Source organism: Ictidomys tridecemlineatus, chromosome 5 (genome assembly GCF_052094955.1).
Source record: "Ictidomys tridecemlineatus isolate mIctTri1 chromosome 5, mIctTri1.hap1, whole genome shotgun sequence".
NCBI lineage: Eukaryota > Metazoa > Chordata > Mammalia > Rodentia > Sciuridae > Ictidomys > Ictidomys tridecemlineatus.
The window spans coordinates 121,501,744-121,526,418 of record NC_135481.1 but is presented as its reverse complement, the minus strand read 5'-3'; the positions used below and the strand labels follow the sequence as shown (position 1 = coordinate 121,526,418).

The window sequence follows — 24,675 nt, the reverse complement described above, 5'->3', positions numbered from 1 at the left end:
GCTAGGAAGTATGTCTTAAATCACCGTTAAGTCATCCTCAATGAACAGTTGTATCTTGTATAATACATTTTTTTTTCCTTAAGCATGACATGCCTTATACTCCATTATAAAAACAGATATCAAGGGCTGGGGTTGTGGCTCAGTGGTAGAGCACTCGCCTCGCACGAGTGGGACCCTAGGTTCGACCCTCAGCATCACATAAAAATAAATAAGTGTTGGGCTGGGGATGTGGCTCAAGCGGTAGCGCGTTCGCCTGGCATGCGCTCGGCCCGGGTTCAATCCTCAGCACCACATACATACAAAGATGTTATGTCCGCCAAATACTAAAAAATAAATATTAAAAAAATTCTCTCTCTCCCTCTCTCTCTAAAAATGAATAAGTGAAATAAAGGTATTAAAAAATATATCAAATGTTCAAAGGACAAGATAACTTTTCACTAATATTCTGAGATAATTGAAAATGTTCTGAATATTAAAACTGAGAATGTCTATCAATTAAACTTATTTATTCCCTAAATGACTTCTCTTAAATAACCAAACAGAGCCACATTTATATTTCTGCACAAACTAACCTCATTGGAAAACAAATGAAATTACTAAGACATAAAATGCAGTCTACAAAAATCTTCATATTTAATTTAAAATAAGTTTCTTTAGCCATATGTTCAGACAAATCGGTGAGTGACAAAGTCACTGTTGGAGGAGGAGCTGTTTTTGTTTTTAGTGCTGGGGATAGAACTATGTTTTGATTCTTGCTCAAGTTTTCTACCAAGTGTAATACCACTTAAGTCACTAGATTAACTCAATGATAATAAACACAGTGATGAGTTTCTTGCAGGCAAAGACAATGTCTACATCCTACATCAGGAACAGTACTATCTGGTAGACATGATCCATAAACACTTGGAAAGAGTGATATTCATTACTATCTCTTGGATTTCACTGATGCAGTCTGCATATTCTACATGCTCATATGCTCCCAGGGAGACTTCAAAAATCTCATCACTACCCTTCTCTTCAAGGTCGAGAGGCAAGATATAGTATAAAAGTATTTCCTGCTTTCAGTGACAATTGAGATGTTTTCCCCTCAGGATGTGATCCTAAAGTCAAATAACTAGATCTTATCAATATTTCACAAGTCAGGTAAGAATCTCTTAATGGAAAAGAAACACAGGCTCTCAATCCTTCCAAACCCCATGTATAGCCACTAAATTAAGTACAAGATTTTTAAAAGTCTATCTAATATAAGAAGTTTCAGACTTCTAAACCTCTTTCTAAATTATAAATGGGGAGTGGGGAGGTGTGAAAAATTAACCAATGGGGAGAAGGGTGTGAACATGACTTTCTTTGAAGTAATCCAGTATTTAAAAACATTTTGTGGAAACAACCTTTAAAAGGCATCTAGTTCATCCTGCCACACAAAGCATGAATTCCTGCAACACCCACCAACAGGTAGTGCTGCAGTTTTTGACAGAGGCAAAACACTTCCCATAACAGAATGCTCATTCTCTCCCAAATCAACCCATTATGCACGTTCCTCTAAAACTTGGCTCTAAAAATATTTTAGATGCTGTTAATTCACTCTTCAGGTCCCAACTTCATCTCACCATGGGGAATATAAAACTTTTGTAGCAAAAAGACCTAGGAAACATGTTTTCACCTTGCTTTCTCAAACACCTCACTCCTCCCAATTCAAATTCAAGAAGCAGGAAATAAATCTACATGAAAACCTCTCCCCAAAAGAAAATAAATTTATTTTCATACACAAAAATTATTGAGCACAGAATCATACAATCTTTAGATAAGACCTTAAAACCATTTAAAGATACTTCCTACCTACTGTAGGAACTACTTCAGTAACACTCTGAGCAGTACATTTATGGAGTGGAATCTTAATGAGGTAAAGGAAGAGAGCAAGATTCTTTGATTTGAATAAGTAATTCTTTTTTAAAATTTATTTATTGTAATTTGTTATATATATGATAGCAGAATGCATTTCGATTCATAGTACACAGAGTACAATTCTTCAGGTCTCTGGTTGTACACAAAGTAGAGTCACACATGGTAATTATATCCATCTTATTGAATAAGTAATTCTGAGTACAGTTTTAAAAAGCTGTTAGTAGATAATATATGGATTTTTTTCTAAAGAATTTTTTTTTTAGTTGTAGATGGACACAATACCTTTTTTATTTATTTTTTTATGTGGTGCTGAGGATGGAACCCAGTGCTTCATACATGTTAAGAGAACACTCTACCACTTTGCCACAACCGCAGCCCCAGCACATGGATCTTATTGGTAACAATTTGATAGAAATGGATCAAAAGTAACCCATACCATTCAATTACTTTCCATTTCTTCACTATCTCTTGCAATACAATTTCCCAGTTTTTTGTTTTTTTTTTTAATATTTATTTTTTAGTTTTAGGTGGACACAATATCTTTATTTTATATTTATGTGGTGCTGAGGTTTGAACCCAGGGCCTCATGCATGCTAGGCGAGCACTCTACCACTGAGCCACAATCCCAGCCCCAAACAATTTCCCAGTTTTAAGAAGGCTACATTTGGCTGGGGACGTGGCTCAAGTGGTAGCGCGCTCGCCTGGCATGTATGCGGCCCGGGTTTGATCCTCAGCACCACATACAAAACAAAGATGTTGTGTCTGCCGATAACTAAAAAATAAATATTAAAAAAATTCTCGGGGCTGGGGATGTGGCTTGGGGCTGGGGATGTGGCTCAAGCGGTAGCGTGCTCGCCTGGCACGCGTGCAGCCCAGGTTCAATCCTCAGCACCACATACAAACAAAGATGTTGTGTCCGCTGAAAAACTAAAAAAAAAAAAAAAAAAAAAAAAATTGTCTCTCGGGCTGGGGATGTGGCTCAAGCGGTCCACCGAGAACTGAAAAATAAATATTAAAAAAAAATTCTCTCTCTCTCTCTAAAAAAAAGAAAAAAGAAAAATTCTCTCTCTCCCTCTCTCACTAAATAAAAAAAAAAAAAAAAGAAGGCTACATTTGTTACCTACTAACAACATTTTAAATTTTAAATGTTGAGGCGCTAAACAACTTAGTGAGACCCTGTCCCTAAATAAAACAGGGCTGGGGATGTGGCTCAGTGGTGAAGTGCCCCAGAGTTCAATCCCCAGTACCTACCCCCACACCCCCAAAAAAATATGTGAACTACTAAAAACACACCCAAGTGCTGGGTGTGGTGGCATACAGCTGTAATCCCAGCTACTAGGGAGACTGAGGCTGAATAATTGTAAGTTTCAGGCCAGCCTCAGCCTCAGCAACTGAGCAGAACCTGAGCAACTAAGACTCTGTCTCAAAATAAAAAATAAAAAGAACTTAGGGGAGGGGTTGTGGTTCAGTGGCAGAGGACTTGCCTAATACGTGTGAAGCACTGGGTTCGATTCTCAGCAAGGCATATAAATAAATAAAAGTCAAAAAAAATAAATAAATAAACAAATGAATGAATAAATAAAGGTCCATCAACAACTTAAAAAAAGTTTTTAAAAATAAATAAATAAATAAAATTTAAAAATAGGGGCTGGGATTGTGGCTCAGCAGTAGAGCGCTCACCTAGCATGGGCTGGACCCAGGTTCAATCCTCAGCACCACATAAAAATAAAGGCATTGTGTTGTGTCCATCTACACCTAAGGAAAAAAATAAATATTTTAAAAAATTAAAAGTAAAGGACTGGGGATGTAGCTTAGTAAAGCAGACCTGGCTTCAATCCCCAGTAGCAGAAAGAAAAAAGAAAAAACAAGTTACTTTTGGGTCCCAAACTGAATGGTTTTTCAGCCTCTTAAAGATTTTTTTTTAAGTATGGCATAGATAGTTCTATCAATTATTCACTCAACAGATACACAGTAAGGACCTGACTCTATGCTAGACATTGCACTGGACACCAGGAACATAGAGAGCAGGAAAAACATAGTGCCTATTCTAAAGGATCTTTGTTTACAGAAGATACAGATTATCAAAGAAAAATACAAATTGAGAAAAAGCAAAGTACAGGAAACTTTGAGAACATATTAACAGGGGGAAACTGATCTAGATTGGGAATTCCAGAAGGATTTGCTTAGGAAGTAATGGTTAAACTAAGATCTGAATGAAGACATTCACATTTATATAAAAACAGATCTCCATTAAATGTGAGAACTGGTCCAATAAGCCCAAATATGTCTGGCATCTTTAACCTAAAACAACCACTTTAGAAAAACAAAAGGATCACAAAATTTGCTATAAAAATATATGAAAGCTAGTATGGAGGAGGGGGCAGTGTCTTTCTCATCTTTGAACACCCCATATCATTTTGCCTAGTATCATTAGTATTCATCAAATCTTTGTGAAATGATTAGTGTCAGTATTAAATCAATGCTCATACTATGCTTTTTATTATTAACACATATTAGTTGTACAAATCAATAGGTTTCACTGTGAATACCACCCCCCCACACACACACCCCCTCTCCTAAAACCCAGGGCCGTACAAGCTAGGCAAGTGCTCTACTCAGCTACCTTCTCAGCACTTTTTATTAAACCCACTTTTTATTAAACCCATGGGTGCACTACCCTGAATTCTATCCCCAGCACCACCACCACCCCCCTTTATTTTTGAGATAGAGTCTCACTAAGTTGCTTAGTGTCCATTAAGTTACTGAGTCTGGCCTGCCTCAGCTTCCTAGGTCACTGTGATTACAGGTATGGTCCACCAAGCCTGGCTTCAGGTTATTATTTAAATTCGTTAGAAGACATATTTTCCATATATATTTAAGCTAGATTTAAATTTCATCCAAATTAGAGCTTCTAAATGATTCGATTGTAAAACTTTATATGCCTTAAAGAAAACATGAAAAATGGAACAACAATAAAAAAAATCAAATTCGCCAACTGTCAAGAAATTGCTATCTACTGATTCCAACAATTAAACATTGGTTTTCTAATTAAAAATAAGTGTTTAGGGCCAGGTGAAGTTTCACAAGCGAGTAACCCCAGCAGCTCAGGAGGCTGAGGCAGGAAGATGGTGAGTTCAAAGTCAGCTTCTGCAAAAGAAAGGTGCTAAGCAACTCAGTGACAGCCTTTCTCTAAATAAAATGCAAAATATGGCTCAGTGGTCGAATGTCAGGGGAGTTCAATCCTGGGTATCAAAAAAAAAAAAAAAATTGTCGGGGTTGGGGTTGTGGCTCAGTGGTGGAGCATTTGCCTGGCACATGTGAGGAACTGGGTTTCATCCTCAGCACCATATAAAAATAAACAAACAAAATGAAGTCATTGTGTCCATCTACAACTAAAAAATATTTCAAATATAGAAAAAAAATTTTTAAATTATCTTTGTTTTATTTTTATTTTTTTTTTTAAAGAATTTTAACATTTATTTATTTTTTCTTAGTTCTTGGCGGACACAACATCTTCGTTTTTGTATGTGGTGCTGAGGATCGAACCCGGGCCGCACGCATGCTAGGCGAGCGCGCTACCGCTTGAGCCATATCCCCAGCCCTGTTTTATTTTTTTATAAGTGCTAAGGATTGAACTCAGGGGCCCCTGCATGCCAGGAAATCAATCACTCCACCACTGAGCTGTCCCCAGCTCCATTTAAGATCAGAAAATATGGTCACAAAACCAGTCACTTATACTAAGAAATGACAATAAATAAATGCAAACTCACTTATAGAAAAAAAATTTTAAGTTACACTGGCTAGAAGAGTTAAATGTCTGCCACATACCGTTGACTTTATCTAGTACCCCTGAAATTTTTTTAAAAAGTAAAGTGTAAATCTGATGTGACCAGTGCTAGGACTCAAAGTTACTTGGAAAGCTGAGCAGGAAGGATCATTTGAGCCCAGGAGTTAGCAACACAGAGACCCCCAACCCCATCTCAAATAGGGATAGATAAAAAAAAAAAAATCAAGAAAAGTTAAAATGCTCAAATATGCAAGTAAAGGCAATTTATATTAATTCAGGGTTTTTTTGCTTAAAATAAATTTTGTGTAATTTTTTTTTTTAGGTGCTGGGGTTACATTTTTAGTGTAGTTTAGAATAGTTCTCTTGATTTTTACCCTTCAATGTGCCCCATTATTACAACAGTATTTCCAGGCAAGTGACCTGTTTTTATGGGCTATCAGATCCAGAAGAGGTTGGGGATGTGGATCAGTGGTAAAGTGCTTGTCTGGCATGCATGAGGCCCTGGGTTCAAATCCTCCAGAACCAAATAAAAAATAAAGTGAAAAATAAAAATTCATGCAGCAAGAAAGTTTTAGAAATAAACCTTTCAGGCCTGGAGGGGCAATTCAGAGGGAAAGCACTTGACTAGTATGCAAGAGGCTATGGGTCTGTTGCCCAGCATCATGATTAAAAAGAAAGCAAACTTTTGGGCTGGGGTTCTGGCTCAGTGGCAGAGCACTTGCCTACCATGTGTGAGGCACTGGGTTCAATTCTCAGCACCACATATAAATAAATAGTCTATTGACAAAAAAAATTTTTTTTAAAGTAATGCCTGCACTACTGATCATCAATATTAGTTAATTTAGCTTTTAAACACATTTTATTTAAATAATTTATAATTCTAAACTTACTTCCAGATGAATGTCAAGATCACAGCTTCCTGCTTGACAGGTTTTTTTTTTTTTTTTGGGGGGGGGGTGTTCCAGGGGTGCTTTATCACTGAGCTATATCCCCACCCCTTTTTGTTTTTTATTCGAGGCAGGGTCTCACTATATTGCTTAGGGCTTCACAACATTGCTGAGTCTGGTCTTGAACTTGTGATCCTCCTGACCTACTGGGATTACAGGTGTGTCAGGTGTGTGCCACCACATCTGGCTTAACAGTTGCTTTTTTTTTGGACAGTTACTCTCAATGCTTGTTTTTTCACTATATTTTACATTTACTGAGTGTTTCAAGGCTTTAGGATTCACTAATTATTATACTATTAATTACAATACGTGCACTGCAATATTCCCTTTTTAAGCAGTGCAAATAAAAGTTAAATAACTTATCCAAGGTCACCCAACAAGTCAGTGACAAAATTGGAAGTAGTATTAAAATTTCATTTTCCAGACTACTACCTTCACACTTTGCCGATTCAAAAAAAAAAAAAAAAGAAGAAAGAAAAACTCAAAAGAGATTTATTTTCAGAAACTTCTAACAGCATCCCCAATACATTAGTACACTCAAACACTAATAAAAAGTATCACCTTGAACGAAGAAAAAACTTGCAACATTTAGATACAATCTTCACCTCCCTAGTTTTTGTAACCAAGCAAAAAACACTGAACTGGATGGGTATATATTAAATCTTAGGGAACATTTACTCTTCAATATGTCCAATTTTCACACTAACTGAACATTTATAAATTAATCTTTCATTATCTTGTCCCATGGGGTACATTAATTTTCGAACTCTCCCCACAGTCCAGTTAAGACCACCACCTCAAAAGTAAGCAATTCTCAAAACATAGTTACATTGCCAATGAAAGAAAAACTCAATAAATTTCTGCTTTTAAAGAGATATTTTTAAATATGATTATATGCTTCACAGAATTATTTTTAAGTCACCCGCCAAGAAGAATGGTTCCTTTAAAGTAGCTTTCAAGGCGCGTCCCTCCCTGCTTGGGACACAGCCTGACTTGTCGGACAAGATTAATCCGGGCACGCTGACACAGACACCCTCTGGAGCAGCTTAGTTCACTGAAAACACAATTTCAACTTCCAACTGTAGTATTCAGTACTTCCTACACTACAGGGACAGGATGACCCTCTTTAACTGTGCTTCAGAAGGTTCCCTCGACGGAGACAATGACAGTCATCCTCCCGCGGAGGTTTTGGGACACAGGAAGCGTCAACGCCAGGAGTCAAGGCTCCTAGGAAGTGTCAGTGCGGCAGCAAGTGGAGTAGCCCTGCGTGCCGAGCAGGTCCTTTCTGACCTAATCCTAGTCCTCCTCCACCTACCCCGGTTCCGCCTTACGGACCTTTCCAGGCCGCCCTGCGCCCCGGTCCTCGCGGGGAGCGCGGCGCCCCAGACAGCCACCCTCTTCCGGGGACTCGCAGGCCCGCTCCTGGCCGCTCCGGAGCCCGGCAGACCTGCCGGGGTAGGCGGCCGGCCGCTCCCGGGGCCTGCCAGCCGGAGCCCCACACGCCGCGGCCCGCCGCCACAGCCGGCCGCCACCCGCTCGCCCGGCGCCGCGTCCCTCGGAGTACCCCGGCGGAGTTCCCGGCCCACTCAAAAGTAAGGGCGGCCGCCGCCCCCCGCTGCCCTGCCCTGCTGTCACCGCCCTGCCCTCGGCCGCTGCCTCCGCGACTGGCGGACCCCGGCGACGCCCGGGTCGGTACCTTGCGGACCCCCTTGTAGATATAGAAGTAGAGCTCCCGGCCCACATTGAAGCAGAGGCGGTCGCCGTTGCCAGACTGGTCGTTGAGGTTGACGAAGGAGACGCGGACAGGGTTGGATCCCTGCGAGTTGAAGGGCACCCGGTTGGGCCGGCTGTACTCCGAGTGTGGTAGCAGCTTGTACAGACCTTCCCGGGTGGTGAATTGGGTCTTAATCTCGTTCATCTCCTTCCCTCCTCCCTCCGTCGCCATCTTGGAAAGCAGCGTTCATCCTGCCCTAAGTGCCCGGATCACGCCCACCGCGCAGGCGCCGTCCCCGGCGCTCGCTCTTTCCCCCCGCCCCTTTCTCCCGGCCCCGCCCACCAGCGAGCCTGCCTCGGGAAGGCGTGCCGAGTGAAAGGGGCGGGCTTGTTTACGGCCGGACTGCGCACGCGTGCTTACCTGGACTGCCGGGGCGCCGCAGGCTCCTCCCCTTCCTCGGGCGCGGCTCGCTACAGTTCAGGTGGGGCCGGCTCCGGGTAGCTCGCACTCCCGCGGTGGGCGGCGGGGTTGGGAGAACTAGTTGCGGCTGCCGCTGCGCCAGCCCTGTCGGAGGGTCCCGTTAGGGTTCCGCGCGTGTGGTTCCCTCGGGCTCCTAGGCCTCGGCTGCAGTCCAGGCCGAGCGCTGAGGGCGGCCGCCCCGCGCTGCCGGGAGTCGGTCGCCGAGAAGGTACGGTAGGATGGAGTTTTACGCTTCCCTTTAAGGGGGGTGGGGAGAAAGTACGGCTCCGGTGCCGGCAGCGCACTTGTCAAGTCCCGTCTACAGCTGGCGTCGCTGACCGCGAGGAAGTGAGTCGTGCTGTCACCACGGACTCCCGCGGGCGCCTCTGCCAGGTGTCTGGCGCAGCGGCGCGCTGGGCGGCGCTCAGCAACCTGACGCCGAATCTGTGCTGCACTCACTTGTTCAATAGATTATTAAGACCTCAATAAAATTAAAGGTTCTGGGGGGTTACTAAGAATTTAACCCAGCGGCGCTTTGCCACTGAGACTTTTCTATTTTTTATTTTAAGACGATCTAAATTGTGAGGTTGGCCTCAAACTCGGACGTTCTCCTGGTTCAGTCTCTGGAATGGCTGGGATTACCTGCGCCACCGCTCCCGGCAGTAATTGACTTTGTCCAAAAGGCTCCAGTGGAATCTGGCACTGTTTGCTACGAGACCCCGTGAGCATAGTTATTTGTGTATACTATAGATAGGCAAGGACAGGCGCACGCTCAGGTAAGGTTAAACCACCATCGTTTTGTACTTAGGTTTCTTGGCATGTTGCACTAAAATAATAACTCTTGAGGAGTAAACGCCCTCATAGAATTCAAGGGGAAAAAACATTTGTCACACCAGGTAAAAACTTTTACTGAAAATTCAGGTCTTATCCAGGGAATACCAAAAAAGTGAGAGGAGGAGGACATGGTGCTGTGCGCCTGTAGTCCCACCTACTCCAAGGCTGAGGGGGAGGATTTGGAAGCCAGCCTGCCAACACAGCGCAAAATAGTAAAAATTGCCTGGCGCTGCGGTGCAAGCCTGTAATCCCAGTTACTCAGGGAGGAAGGCAGAAATATTGCAAATTTGATGCTAGCCTGGACAATTTAGCCAGACCCTATCTGAAAATACTAAAGAGGGCAGTAGTTTGGGGCTGAGATTGTGGCTCAGTGGTAGAGCCTTGCCTTGCACTTGTGAGGCACTGGGTTGGATCCTCAGCACCACATAAGAATAAATAAATAAATAAGGTATTGTGTCCAACTACAACTTAAAAGTGGGGGTTACTAGGGCTCAGTAGTAAAATGCCCTTGGTTCAATCGCCAGTACAAGAAAAAGAAAGGGGGAGAGAAGGGAGGAAGGAAGGAGACAAAGAGGATGAGGGAAAAAGGAGAGTTACTCACTTTAGGCTATATTTATCACTGTCATTCAGATTCAGAGATTAATTATGCATTAAGATACTTAAAATTTTTTTGATGGACCTTTATTTTATTTATTTATATGTGATGCTGAGAATTGAATCCAGTGTCTCAAACAGGCACTTTACTACTGAGCTACAACCCAGTCCCTTAAAAATATATTTAAAACTTTGAGGGTAATGTTTGGGCTGTAGTGACCTTACAGAGATAAGTAGATACAGCTAAGTGTCCTTGGGAGCCACATTTGAAATCTTCACTGACTCAGCCATGTAAAGCAACCAATCTCTCAGATTTATCTAGTTGACCAGGCTTATTCTCTTATTACAACATGACTCAGTACTTCCTTGCTTGAAAACAAAATTTGGAAAACATCACATACTACACTGTCCTTAATACAACACTTCTACTTTATACTTCATCATTGCATATATTAAAAGTTACACACCAGCCAGGCATAGTGGCACACACCTATTAAGCCAGCTACTTGGGAGACTGAGGCAGGAGTATCTCAAGTTCAAGGCCAGCCTCTGAAACTTAATGAGCTCTGTCTCAAAATTTAAGAAGGGGGAGAGCTGGAGAAAGCATACCTGGGTTCAATCCCCAGTACCACTAAAAATAAATAAACAAAGCCTAACACACCATTGGAATTATTATGATGTTTTTAAATAAAAATTGAACTTCGTGCTGAGGATATAGCTCAGTTGGTAGAGTGCTTGCCTCACATACACTAGGCCCTGGGTTTAATCCCTAGCACCACAAAAAAAATAAATTCTATGATCTTTATTAAGTCAATGCAACCCTTAATGCCAGTGGAGCATTCTAATTAGAAATTCAAAAATCCAAAACTCTGAGTACCTTCTGACACTCTAAGTGGAAAATTCCACACTTTAACTTAATGTGATGAGTCACAGCAAAAATAACAAGTACACTAGGCCTGGTGCAATGGTGCACACCTGTAATTCCAGCAGCTCAGGAGGCTAAGACAGGAGGATTGTGAGTTCAAAGTCAGCCTCAGAAAAAGCAAGGTACTAAATGATTCAGCAAGACCCTGACTCTAAATAAAATACAAAATAGGGCTGGGGATGTGGCTTAGTAGTTGAGTGCCCTTGAGTTCAATCCCTGGTACCCCCGCCCCCCCAAAAAAAAAAAAATAAGTGCACTAAAAATATTACCTAGAATTGCTTCAGGATATATATGAGGTATATGAAACAAATGAGTTATGTGTTTACACTTAAGTCCCGTCCCCAAGGTATCATATGCCCCTTTATGTATTCATATATAGCTGGTGGGAGTGAAAAACAGTACAGCCACCTTGGGAAAAAATCCTGGAGTTCCTCAAAAGTTTAAACATAGTTACCATATGACTCCTAGGTGTGTTATCCAAGAGAAATTGAAATGTGTCCATACAAAACAAAACCTTGTAGCATGTTCACAGCACCATCAAATAATAATAGCCCCAAAGTGGAATCAGACAATGTCCATCAACTGATGAGTGGTAAACAAATGAGGCATATCAATACAGTGGAATATTATTCAGTTGTGGTAGAAGTGTAAAGGCAGAAAATAGTGGTTCCCCTGGGATGATGAAGTGACATGATTGCTGGGTTTATTTTGGGGGTGGTAGTTGCACAATTCTGAATATGCTAAAAACACAGAATTGTAGTCTCAGTAGGCAATTTATATGTGCTAGGTGTGGTGGCAGACCCCTGTAATCCCAGTGGTTTAGGAGGTTGGAGCAGCAGGATTGCAAGTTCAAAGCCAGCCTTGGCAATTTAGCAAGGCCCTAAGGAACTTAAGAGGACCCTTTCTCAAAAAGGGCCTGGGAATGTGGCTCAGCGGCAAACTACCCATAGGTTTAATACCCAGTAGTGTACACAATGGAAAACTGATGCTTGCTGTATGAAAGAAAAAAATTTACTCATATAATTAAAAGTACTCTCAGTTACTCTCTGGAGAGCCTCATCAATATTGTTGGCTGCTGAGAAGTGACCAACGATAAGAGTGACTTCTAGCAACAGGTTGCTGAAAAGTTGTACTTGGGGGCTTTGTTAATTTATAATTCATTGTAAGGGTGAGTAGCTCAGTGACAGAGCATTTGCTCAGTGTAATCAATCCCCAGCACCCCAAAGAGATTCTTTTTAAAATTTTTTTTCATTGTAGAAGTTACTGTTTGGGAAAACAAAAACAGTAATTCCTACAATATAATATTCTAATATTCTGATTCTTTTATAACATTAAAAGGGTCTACTCTGGACTGGGCACTGTGGTGCACGCCTGTAATCTCAGCGGCTCTGGGGGCTAAGACAGGAGGATTTCAAATTCAAAGCCAGCCTCGGCACTGAGCAACTCAGTGAAATCCTGTCTCTAAATAAAAATACAAAATAGGGCTGGGGATGTGGCTCAGTGGTTGAGTGCCCCTGAGTTGTACTAAATTGAATTCCTAGTACCAAAAAAAAAGGGGGGGGGAATGGAGTCAAGGATATTCTCTTAAAGATTCTTAGAGAATCCTTCTATTCTCTACCCAATATAACTCAGAGTTTTAATTTTTTCCTTTAGAGTAATAATCCCCTCGGATATCCCTCTTCCTCATATTTTGTCTTCCTCCCTTCTTTCTCTCCCTGGAATTTTCCTTTCCACATCCTCTCTTGGTTGGCTGCAATACATTGTTTCTCATGTCACACCTGGGCTTTTGTGTCTATGCATGATTGAGATTCTCTATCCATCAGAGGGGACAGAATGCTGCTCATCCTTGGAGACCTAACTCCAAGAAACTCCAGTGCTTGGGCTCTTTACTGTGCTTGTCCATCCCTCGGGTTTAGAAAGCTGTCTTCTCATGAGGCTTTCCCTGACACCCCAACTCTAAGTTGCATCACCTCAATTTCTCAAGACATCCACCTCCCCAAGATGTCCTAAATTCTTGGAAAACAGGAGTCCTGGCTTTTTGTTCAGCAATTTATGAGTGGATTGGGCCTGCCATTGGTGCATAACAGCCAGAAGAGTGCCTTGCCACCTTTGAAAAACATTCTCAAACTATCAGCACCTCCTGTTAATACATTTATTACACTACTGTCTCATTGACCTGGATTGTTAGCTACAGATGGTTGTTACATGTCACATACATGAAAACATGCTCCTTCATGCTTTCATCTCTTTTACCTTGTCCCCTAGATAACATGTCTTAGGGTCACATTACTTGGCCTTTCAGATAGCTCTGCATCTAGCTTGAGGGGGTCCAGCCCCCTGTTTATTGTATGGATTTATCTTAGAGTCAATATTTCGAATGAACACTGTTCATTTGGTTCCTTAGTCCAGCTCTTTGCATTTTCCCACAGCAAACAAAAACAAAACACTATTCTGTCTATGGAAAATCATCTTGATTTACGTCACATTTCAGTTTAGTAGGGAAGAATACTGAATTAGCTAGAGAGGTTCTAACAGCAAAATTACCAGCTGGATATTGATTATGGTTTTAAAGCTTTTTGAATCTGGAGCCAGGCGCAGTAGCAAATGCCTGTAATTCCCAGCAGCTCAGGGGGCTGAGGCAGGAGGATCACAAGTTCAAAACCAGCCTCAGCAATGGTGAGGCATTAAGCAACTCAGAGAGACCCTGTCTCTAAATAAATTTCAAAAGAGGGCTAGGGATGTGGCTCAGTGGTTGAGTGCCCCTGAGTTCAAACCCTAATACCAAAAAAAAAAAAAAAGGGCCATGGGTGGTGGCATGCACCCACAGTCCCAGTGTTGTGCCAGCCTACAGGAGGAAAGACCAGACTCACAGAACATTGTTTATTTAGAAGAAAGCAATGCTAATGATCTATGCAAGTTCCAGAATTTGTGTTTTCTCACAGAAGCCTTATAAGTTCAGTAATTCCAGTTTTTTTACCAAGATATTGTAATATGTTTGATTTTATAAGGTGTACAAGTCTCCTATTTTGGTGCTTTTTAATAAAGTTTTGATTGTGGACCAAAAAAAGATGTGTTGGAAGTGAAGGAGAAATATGAAGAAGAAATACTAGGAAATGATGTTGACCAAATTATATTAATATATTGTGTTCATGTATGAATATGTAACATTGTGTATAACTGGGGTTTTTTTTTTTTTTTTAAGAGAGAGAGAATTTTAATATTTATTAGTTATCGGCGAGTACAGCATCTTTGTTTGTATGTGGTGCTGAGGATCGAACCCAGGCCACACGCATGCCAGGCTAGCGCGCTACTGCTTGAGCCACATCTCCAGCCCCATTGTGTATAATTGTAATGCCTCAGTTAAAAAACATACAGGGGAAAAAAAGACCAGGTATGGTGGCATGTGCCTGTAATACCAGTGGCAAGTTCATTTTATTTATTTTTTTTCTTTCTTTTTTTTTAAAGAGAGAAAGAGAGAATATTTTTATTTATTTATTTATTTTAGTTTTCGGAAGACACAACATCTTTGTATGTGGTGCTGAGGATCGAACCCAGGCCGCACGCATGCCAGGCGAGTGTGCTACCACTTGAGCCACATCCCCAGCCCGGCAAGTTCATTTTATAAAACCTCTTTGATTAAAACAGGTCAGTGGAATTGTTTAGAATTAGACCCAGTGAAAATGAATATATGCTGGAAATGGCAGGATTAATTCAATAAAAGGTATTGGAACAACGGAATAGTCATTTATAATAAAATATAGATTTCTGCTTCCCTCATTCGAAAATAAACTCCAGATGATTCAGAAATTTAAATATAAAAATTAACCACAGGGGCTGGGGATGTGGCTCAAGCGGTAGCGCGCTTGCTTGGCATGCGTGCAGCCCAGGTTCGATCCTCAGCACCACATACAAACAAAGATGTTGTGTCTGCCAAAAACTAAAAAATAAATATTAAAAAATTCTCTCTCCCTCTCTCCCTCCCTCCCTCTCTCTTTCTCTCTCTCCTCTCTCTTAAAAAATAAAAAAATAAAAATTAACCACAGAAGTCAAGAAAGTAGTCAAATAAATACATGTCTAGTCTTAAATGGGAAAGGCTTTTCTATACATAGCCCTAGCTCAGGAGCCACATTTTTATTTAATATCTCCCATAGCAAACAAAACAAAACAAAACAAAAAAACACATTTGAAAAAACAACAAACTTGGAAATATTTTTAATATGCATGGCAAGAGAAAAACATCTCTAATAATAAAAACACTTAATCAGGAAAACTAACCCACTGGAAAGTAAATAGGCAAAGGATCAGAGCAGAAAACTCACAATAGTTGCATTCAGTAACTGCCCAGTAGACTTTGCTTATGACTTCTGGTTTCCTGTCATGCCTAGAAAGAACTTCCCACTCCAAGATGCTTAGTGTTTCTGATGATTAAAGAAATGCAGTTGGACTTGCATCCTGTAATCCCATCGACTCAAGAGGCTGAGGCAGGAGGATCACAAGTTCAAAGCCAGCCTCAGCAATTTAGGAAGACCCTGTCTCAAAATTTAAAAAAGAACTGTACTTCAGTGGAAGAGCACTTGCCTAGAGTAAGAAAGACTAAATTCAATTCCCAGTAATGGAAGTAATGAGGGAAGACTTCCCCACTGCCCCCAGTAGTGGGATGGAACCCAGAGGTACTTTACCAGTGAGCCACATTCCCAACACTTTTCCCTCTTTATGAACTGTCCAGGCTGGCCTGGAACTTGCAGTTCTTCTGAATATGACACAAAACTTAAAAGCTAGTTTTTTTTAATTGTTGTTGTTTTTAGGTTTTGGTGCTGGGGATTTAACCCAAGTCCTCAAACGTGCTAGGCAAGTGCTCTACTACTGAGCTATATCCCCAGCCTAAAGAAGAATTTTGTTGTTGTTTTGGTTTTGGTTTTGGTATTGAGGATTGAACTCAGGGGTGCTCAACTACTGAGCCCCCTTTATTTCTTTTTTTTTTTTTTTGGTACTGGGGATTGAACTCTGGGGCACTCGATCACTTAGCCACATCCCCATGTTTTATTTAGAGACAGGGTCTTGTTGAATTGCTAAATGCCTCAATAAATTGCTGAGGCTGGGGCTGGGGATGTGGCTCAAGTGGTAGTGCACTCGCCTGGCATTCGTGCAGCCCGAGTTCGATCCTCAGCAACACATACAAACAAAGAAGTTGTGTCCGCCGAAAACTAAAAAATAAATATTAAAATTTTCTCCCTCTCTCTCCTCTCTCCTCCCTCCCCCCCCCAAAAAAAATGCTGAGGCTGGCTTTAAACGTGAAATCCTCCTGCCTCTGCCTCCCGATCCTCTGGGATTACAAGCATTCACCTAACATGCTGGCTAACAGAAGAAATTTAATCACATTCAGAAAGGTTTTTAAACTGGGCATGGTGTGCAGGCCTGTAATCCCTAGCTACTAGGGAAGCTGAGGCAGGAGGATCACTTGACCCCAGGAGTTCCAGGTCAGCTTAGGCAACATAGTGAGAGCTTGTCTCAACCAACAACAAAATGGAAAAAGAATAAAGCTCTGTAGGTATCAATAAAAGACTAGGATCTAATTGGCAAAGAATCTGAACACACAAGAAGAAAAAAAAAAAACAAATGTCTCTCAGCCATGAAAAGATGCTTAATCTCAACAAAAATGTAAATTAAAATAACAAATATTTTTAAAAATTGGTAACTGTTTACAAGGTATGAAGAAAGAAATACTCTCATATTGCATCTGGTGGTGCAAATTGGTACATGCTTAATAGAGGATAATTTGGCAATAACTAATAAAAATCTAAAATGTATGCACTCTAATCCAGCAACCCTTCTTTATGTTTATTCTATATCCTTGTGAATATAGTTTCCTAGATTCTTCTATCCTAGCAGAATCTGAAAGCTCATTCTCCAAAAAAGCAAAACAAAGAATTTCTGTTCAGGAAGCCACATCTTTATTTAATATCTAGGCCAAATTAAGACATGAATAGTCTTTTGAAAATGGGGATTATGTGGGCATGTGATTACTGAATGCTGGGATCCCCAGCCTTTTCTCCTCACTGGTCTCCTACTGCTGTGGCACCCAAACTTTTACTCACCAACCTGAAATTGTAGAAGATTATTTTCTGAAGCATCTGATCTTTCCCAAGAAATAGGCATAAGTTATGTAACAAATTGCCTATGCAGATTACCGTAAATTGAATCTCAAAGTCTAAAAGTCTTCCGAGCCATGTGTGGTGCTAGAGATAGAACCCAGGACCTCACACCTGCCAGGTGAGCCATCTGGTAGTCCTGAGCCACACTTCCAACCAGACCCCATCCTGATCATAAGCAGACCTCCAGTGGTTTTCCTGCATCTGAGAAAAGCCTCTGAACGTGGTTTTAAACATCAAAACAAACACAAAACCCAACTCTTAATGGACTTTACAAGAATATGAAATTTTAAAACAAGTGCTAATAGATTTAAGTAGATACTGCATCCATGAAGCAACAACACACATCCTCATAATAAACTTCAGAAAATAAACCTCTTCAATATTAAAAACATGAGAGCAGAAATAAAGAGAAGGGTTGGAAAAGAAAATTATTGAGGAGACCTCACATCACAGAAGAAGAGAAAAATAGGGAAATGGAAAATCATCCTAAGAGGTTCAGGATCCAAACCTTGGAGAAGGGAGTCATCCACAAAGTATTTAAGAAAAATTCCCAGAACTGAGGCATATGGTTTACAAAGTGAGCACATCCAAATACCCAGCAAAAGGGATCAAAACAGATCCATCCCAGATTGAAACTAAAAAGCTTCTTCTCAGCAAAACAAACAATCAATGAGGTGAGTAGAGAGCCTACATCTCAGGAGCAAATTTTTACCACTCGCACATCAGATAGAGCACTAATCTCTAGGGTATATAAAGAATTCAAAAAGCTAAACACCAAAAAAACAAATAGCCCAATCAATAAATGGGCCAAGGAACTGAACAGACACCTCAAAGAAGATGATATGCAATCAATCAACAAATATATGAAAAAATGTTGAACATTTCTAGCAATTAGAGAAATGCAAATCAAGTCAAAACTAAGATTTCATCTCACTCCATTCAGAATGGCAGCTATTAAGAACACAACAATAAGTGTCGGCGAGAATGTGGGGGAAAGAGCACACTCATACATTGTGGTAGGACTGCAAATTGGTGCAGCCAATATGAAAAGCAGTAAGGAGATTCCTTGGAAAGCTGGGAATAGAACCACCATTTGACCCAACTATCCCACTCCTAGGTCTATACCCAAAGGACTTAAAAACAGCATACTACAAAGACACAGCCACATCAATGTTTTTAGCAGCACAATTCACAATAGCTAAACTGGAACCGACCTAGATGCCCTTCAGTAGTTGAATGGATAAAGAAAATGTGGCATATATACACAATGGAATATTACTCAGCAATAAAAGAATAAAATCATGGCATTTGCAGGTTAATGGATGGCCTTGGAGAAGATAATGCTAAGTGAAGTTAGCCAATCCCAAAAAACTAAATGCCAATGCCGAATGTTTTCTCTGATATAAAGAGGCTGATTCATAAAGGGGTTGGGAGGGGGATCATGGGAGGAATAAAGAAATTCTAGATAGGGCAGGGGGTGAGAGGGGAAGGGAGTGCGCATGGGGTTAGAAATGGTAGTGGAATGAGGGAATATTACTCACTTGGTATAGTGCTTGCATGCATAAGGCCCTGGGTCTAATCCCTAGCACCACAAAAAAACAAAAAAGTGGAATGAGATGGATATCATTACCCTAAGTAAATGTATGAAGACACAAATTGGGTGTCTTGTAGGGGCTGGGGTTGTAGCTCAATGTTTGAGCACTTGCCTCGGGTGCATGAGGCACTGGGTTCAATCCTCAGCACCACATTAAAAAATAAATAGGGGCTGGGGATGTGGCTCAAGCGGTGGTGTGCTTGCCTGGCATGCATGCGACCTGGGTTTGATCTTCAGCACCACATACAAAGATGTTGTGTCCGCAGAAAACTAAAAAAATAAATATTAAAAAATGTTTTTAAATAATAATAAATAAATAAAGATATTGTGTCCATCTACAACTAAAAAAAATATGAAATGTGTGTGTATAGGGCTGGGGGTGTGGCTCAAGTGGTATCGTGCTCGCCTGGTATGCGTGCGGCCCGGGTTCGATCCTCAGCACCACATACAAACAAAGATGTTGTGTCTGCCGAAAACTAAAAAAAATAAAGAAAGAAAGAAAGAAATATGTGTGCACACACACACATACTTTGTATACAACCAAAGATATAAAAAATTGTGCTCTGTATGTATAATATGAATTGAAATGCATTCTGCTGTCATATATAGCTAATTAGAATTTTTAAAAATAAAAGAATGACCTAAGCTGAGAAGCCTCTGTATTAGTCCACCCACCAAAAAAAAAAAAAAAAAAATCCATCCCAAGGCACACTATCATGAAATTTAGTAGTCTCAGATCAAAGACCATCCTGTGAGCATCCATAGGGAGGACAAATCATATAAAAAGCTTCAGACTTCAACACCTCCAAAACCACAACTCAACCTAGAATATAAACTCAGACCTGGTCTCTTTGTTTCTGTTCACTCAAGAATCCGAAGTGGCGTGATGCACAACTGTAACCCCAGAGGCTTAGGAGGCTGAGGCAGGAGATTTTTGAGTTCAAACCCAGCCTCAGCAAAAGTGAAGCACTAAGCAACTCAGTGAGACTATGTCTCTAAATAAAATGCAAAAAAGGGCTGGGGATGTGGCTCAGTGGTCGAGTGCCCCTTCAATCCCCGGTACCAAAAAGTAAAAAGGGCTAGGAATGTTCAGTGGTAAAGCACCCCTGGGTTCATTCTAGGGTGCCACCAAAAAAAAAAGAAAGAAAGAAAGAAAAGAAAAAAATTATTGGATGCAAAAGAATAGAAAAATGGTTTTTCCAAATTCTGAGGAAATCTTTCTACCAGCCTATAACTAGACCCATGCAAAATATCATTCAAGTATAGGGGCAGAAGTAAAGACATCTTTGGACATGCAAGATCTCAAAACAGGGGGCTGGGAATGTGGCTCAAGCTCTAGCATGCTCGCCTGGCACATGCGTGCAGCCCGGGTTCGATCCTCAGCACCACATACAAACAAAGATGTTGTGTCCGCCGAAAACTAAAAAATACATAATAAAAAATTCTCTCTCTCTCTCAAAAAAAAAAAAAAAAAGATCTCAAAACAGTTTACCCTCTGTATACCTTTCTCAGGAAGCTATGAGTGAGCCTAATGGGGGCACATGCCTGTAGTGTCAGCAACTTAGCAAGATGCTGACTCAAAAAGGACTGAGTACATAGCTCAGTGGTAGAGCACCCTAGGTTCAATCCTCAGTACCACACACAAAAAAAGTTGCTCTGAAAATACAGAAAGCTTCCAGAAACAAATGCATAGTTATATGGGCAGATGCTTTAGAGGTCAAGAATGAGAGCTAGGTGTCTGAACAAGAACTAGAGAAACCAGGCTCTACCAATGCCCATGTCCCAGTATACAGAGAATGCCAGACACCAGCAATCACAGAACTCTCCCCTCTGCCTGGATCATTGCAACAAGTGTCTCCCTTGTGGCCTTCAAATCCAAAATCACCCACCCCCAAGATCCATCTAAAGTATGTATCTCAGAGTGAACTGCCCTCCTACAGGCTGGAGACCATGCTGCCCACTGGCGATCTCCAGATGGTACCCTGCCTCCCTGCAGGCCTCTTTCCACACTGCCCCTGGCCTCCCAACTGCCTCTGGCCACACCAGCTTCTCATCTTGACACCTTTGCACTTGCAGTCTCCTCCATCTAGTATGCCCTTCTGCTGAGCCCCCCCCCCCTATACTGCACAACTGTCTCGGGTGTCATTTGCCATCAGTAAGCCTTCTCTGGGCCTCACTGTGCCCTCATAACACCTTGAGCCTCTTTTTGTCATTGCACTTAAGTCAGAGTTACCTATTCCTAGGTCTGTCTTCCTACAGTGAGCTCCCAAACTGAGAGAGCAAGAACTGGGCCTTATGGATCTTTGACTCCCCAGACCTAGCAAAGCCCCCGGCACCTTGTAAACTGGGTTGGTGTTGCTGAATACAGGTTGAACAAAACATCTTGCCTCTGAGAGGGAACATCAGGCATTAGCGATGCCTACTCTCTTCTTTCAAATTATTTTTACCTCATAAGTTATTTTGGAATGTTTGAAATCTTATTTTTATAAAGAAAAAATTTAGACATTTTTATAATAAAAATCCATTATTGACCAGACGTGGTGGTACACGCCCGTAATCCTAGCAACTCAGGAGTCTGAGGCAGGAGGCTTGCAAGTCCAAAGCCAGACTCAGCAACAGGCGCTAAGCAACTCAGTGAGGCCCTATCTCTAAATAAAATACAAAAAAACAGGGCTGACGATGTGGCTCAGTGACCATGAATTCAATCCTTAGTACCCAAAAGTAAAATGAAACATAAGTACTAGGAATGTGACTCAGTGGTTAAGTGCCCCTGAGTTCAATCCCTGGTACCAAAAAAAAAAAAAAAAAATCTATTAGTAGAGCTGGCTTAGTGGTATAGCACTTGTAGTATGCACAAGACCCTGGGTTGAATGTCCCAGTACTAAAAAGAAAAAAAAAAAAAGATTATTTTTTCCCATTCATCTTATACCTCCACCAACTTCTAGAAATTGAGGCAACCTAGAAAGAAAAATAGTAAACTATAGCCAGATATAGTAGCACCCACCTGTAATCCCAGCTACTTGGGAAGCTGAGGGAGGCGGATGGACAATTTGAAGTAAGCCTGGTCAATTTCCTGACAACCTGTCTTGAAAAAAAAAAAAAAAAGTTATTAAACCACTCCCCGCCATTGCCATTTGCTCAAGTAACAGTCCTGCTGTGTCTTATTTTCCAGACTGAGTCAAGTGGCTCCCTCTGCCGGCTTTCAAGGCTAGGAAGGCCAGTGTTCCCCTTTCCATCTCCTGGTGGGAAGTGTCAAGGGAGAGGCTTTTGGAAATGACTGATTCAATAGTGTCTGCCCTGAATGGCAAGAGCATTTAACTAGAAGTCCTGTCTCACTAGAAACAAGGTTCTATCTCTTCAGTTCCTAAGATACTGAGCTCTATTTATGTCTTCTTTTGAGATTCATGCCCCCAACTACAAATCTCCAGGGATGTGCCATTCAGAACTCCTTTGATTCAAGTACTGGGAACCCACCACCATTAGCCTGAATAAAAAAGGGATTATAGGCTCCCACAGCCAGACCCTGGGTTGAATTTCCCAGTAATGCCAAAAAAAAAAAAATGATTATTTATTTTCGTCTTACACCTCCATCAACTTCCAGAAATTGAGGCAACCAAAAATAATAAATAAATAAATAAACTATAGCCAGATATACTAGCATCAGCCCCTCCTAAAAGGGTGGTTGTAACCCTGCTGTAATGAGACTAGGAGGAATCACAGACCACACCCAGTGCAACAGAGAATTCAGACCAGCTTGAGCCCTGTGTACCAGGCATTTCCCATATTTCACCTAAATTAACCTCCCAAAGACCCACAGGTGGTAAATGCTGTTGTCCTCATGTAACTGACAGGAGAGACAAGGCCAGGGCAGTGCCTGGGTGTGAGCCGAGGCTTTTCAGTTCTGGGCCCTTTGATACAGGGTGATACAGACGGTAGAAGTAAGTATGAGCCAGACACGATGATCCCAGCCACTCAGAGGCTGAGGCAGAAGAGTCATAAATTCCATCCAGCCTCACAATTTTGTAAGACCCTACCTCAAAATAACAAGTAAAGGGCTGGGGATGTGGCTCAGTGATAGAGTGCTTCCCTAGCAATGCACTAGGCCCTGGGTTTAACTCCCAGCACCACAAAAGATAAAATCATAAATAATTAGAAATTTGTTTTTCAGACACAGTCTCACTGTGCAGCTCACACTGGTCGCAAATTCACAAGCTTGAGCAATCCTCCTCCCTCAGCCTCCTGAGTAGCTGCGACTGCAGGTGCTCACCACTTCACCCAGCAGCAGAAGTTGGTGACTTATAGGGCACTGACACTATTGATATGTTTGGCTTACTGGTGTCTCCACATGCACACAGCCCTTCAGTGCAGGAATGTACCCAAGTGCCTGGGCGGGAGCAGTTGTCACCAGCTATGCCCTCATATGATCCAGTGAGTTGTTTTTCATACAACTTGGTCCCAAAATCCAGTTGACCAGCCCACCTGGTGCTTGGAGAAGAACATACACCAGTACCAGCTCACACCTGCAAAGAGGCCTCCTGTCGGCCCCAGTAAGACACCTCCCTAAGGGGCTTTCCCCCTTGTTTCAAGTTTCCCTGAGCCACTGTCTTTGGAGCCCAGCCAGAACTGTAGTCCACCCATACAGCTGTGCTGCAGTTGGCTGCATCATCAAAATAGGTCTGTATGGAGGCTGGAAAAAATAAGGATTCCGTTCCAGTTTTTGTTGTGGGTCCATCCAAGAGTCTCAGATGACAGCAAAAATACCACTGGGTTGGAGGATTAGGCCATAGAATATCCTTAAAGAAATCCAGCTCCATGCCAGGCTGATGGTGCCTGTAATCCTAGTGACTAGAGAAGCTGAGACAGGAAGATCACAAGTTCAAGGCCAGTCTCAGCAATTTAGCAAGACCCTTTGTGGATGTGACTTAGTGGTACAGCATCTCTGGGTTCAATCCCTAATGCTAAATAAATAATAAATTAAAATTAAATAATTAAAAATTTTAAATATATATCCAGCCCCCTTTTCTCAGTCTGCCTTTCAGAGCCTTGTTCAGTTTCCCAAGTCGGCTTTCCAAGCAGCAGGAGAGCAGACCGTATTTTACCCCATTCCACAGCCATGGGGACACATTTGACAGCCAGGGCTTCTGCAATCCATCACCCACTAGCTCTTCCTCAGGTTTCACCTACAGATTATTCCCCACCTGTGTGTTAGGCTTGGAAGTCCAGAAGGCCCTGTTCCCAGCCGAGCGAGCACTTGTTCACTGGGCCACAGGAGGCCCGAGCCTCTGTGTCTGAACCCACCACTGCACTCTTCTCTGAAAACTGCTCTCCCAGACAGTGACTTTGTTGCCAAACAAAGGGACAGAGCTGTGGATCTGCAAGTGTTCATGTTGTTTAGGCTGACTAATGGTGAGTGGACAAGACTTAAAACTGCTAGTCTAAACATTTCTTTGTTTTTTTTTTTTTTTTTTTTTTTTAGAATTTCAATATTTATTTTTCAGTTTTCGGCGGACGAAACATCTTTGTTTGTATGTGGTGCTGAGGCTCGAACCCGGGCCACACTGCATGCCAGGCGAGCGCGCTACTGCTTGAGCCACATCCCCAGCCCCATTTCTTTGTTTTTTGTTTTTGTTTGGTATTGGGGATTGAATCCAGGGGCACTTACCATTGAGCCACATCCCCAAATATTTCCTTTTTTTTTTTTTTTTTTTTTAGAGACAGGGTCTCACTGAGTTGCTCAGGGCCTCACCAAATTGCTGAGGCTGGCTCT

The 24,675-nt window shown here is 41.7% G+C and overlaps 1 protein-coding gene and 1 long non-coding RNA gene across 11 annotated transcripts in view; one reads left to right on the top strand and one right to left on the bottom strand.

The window, feature by feature from the left end:
- Wdr20 (WD repeat domain 20) overlaps window positions 1–21,930 on the bottom strand; it is an 86,410-nt gene extending 64,480 nt beyond the window's left edge. For 2 of the 9 annotated variants that reach the window (XM_005340996.3, XM_013365555.4), the window contains exon 1: window positions 8,333–8,636. In XM_005340996.3, coding sequence (XP_005341053.1) covers window positions 8,333–8,581 — 249 coding nt within the window. In that variant the 5' untranslated portion in view covers window positions 8,582–8,636. Of the gene's footprint in view, window positions 1–8,332; window positions 8,647–8,770; window positions 8,911–21,912 lie in introns of those variants that run through there. The other 7 variants (XM_040275060.2, XM_040275064.2, XM_040275063.2 and 4 more) reach the window with 7 other exon arrangements.
- On the top strand, window positions 8,596–17,788 carry LOC120886342 (uncharacterized). Of its 2 annotated transcripts, none has more exons than XR_005729293.2 (2): window positions 8,596–8,831; window positions 9,379–17,788. It is a non-coding gene; the product is annotated as an uncharacterized LOC120886342 (long non-coding RNA). The 2 variants fall into 2 exon arrangements; XR_005729294.2 differs by lacking the exon at window positions 8,596–8,831 and adding an exon at window positions 8,896–9,038.
- Window positions 21,931–24,675: the final 2,745 nt, after the last annotated feature.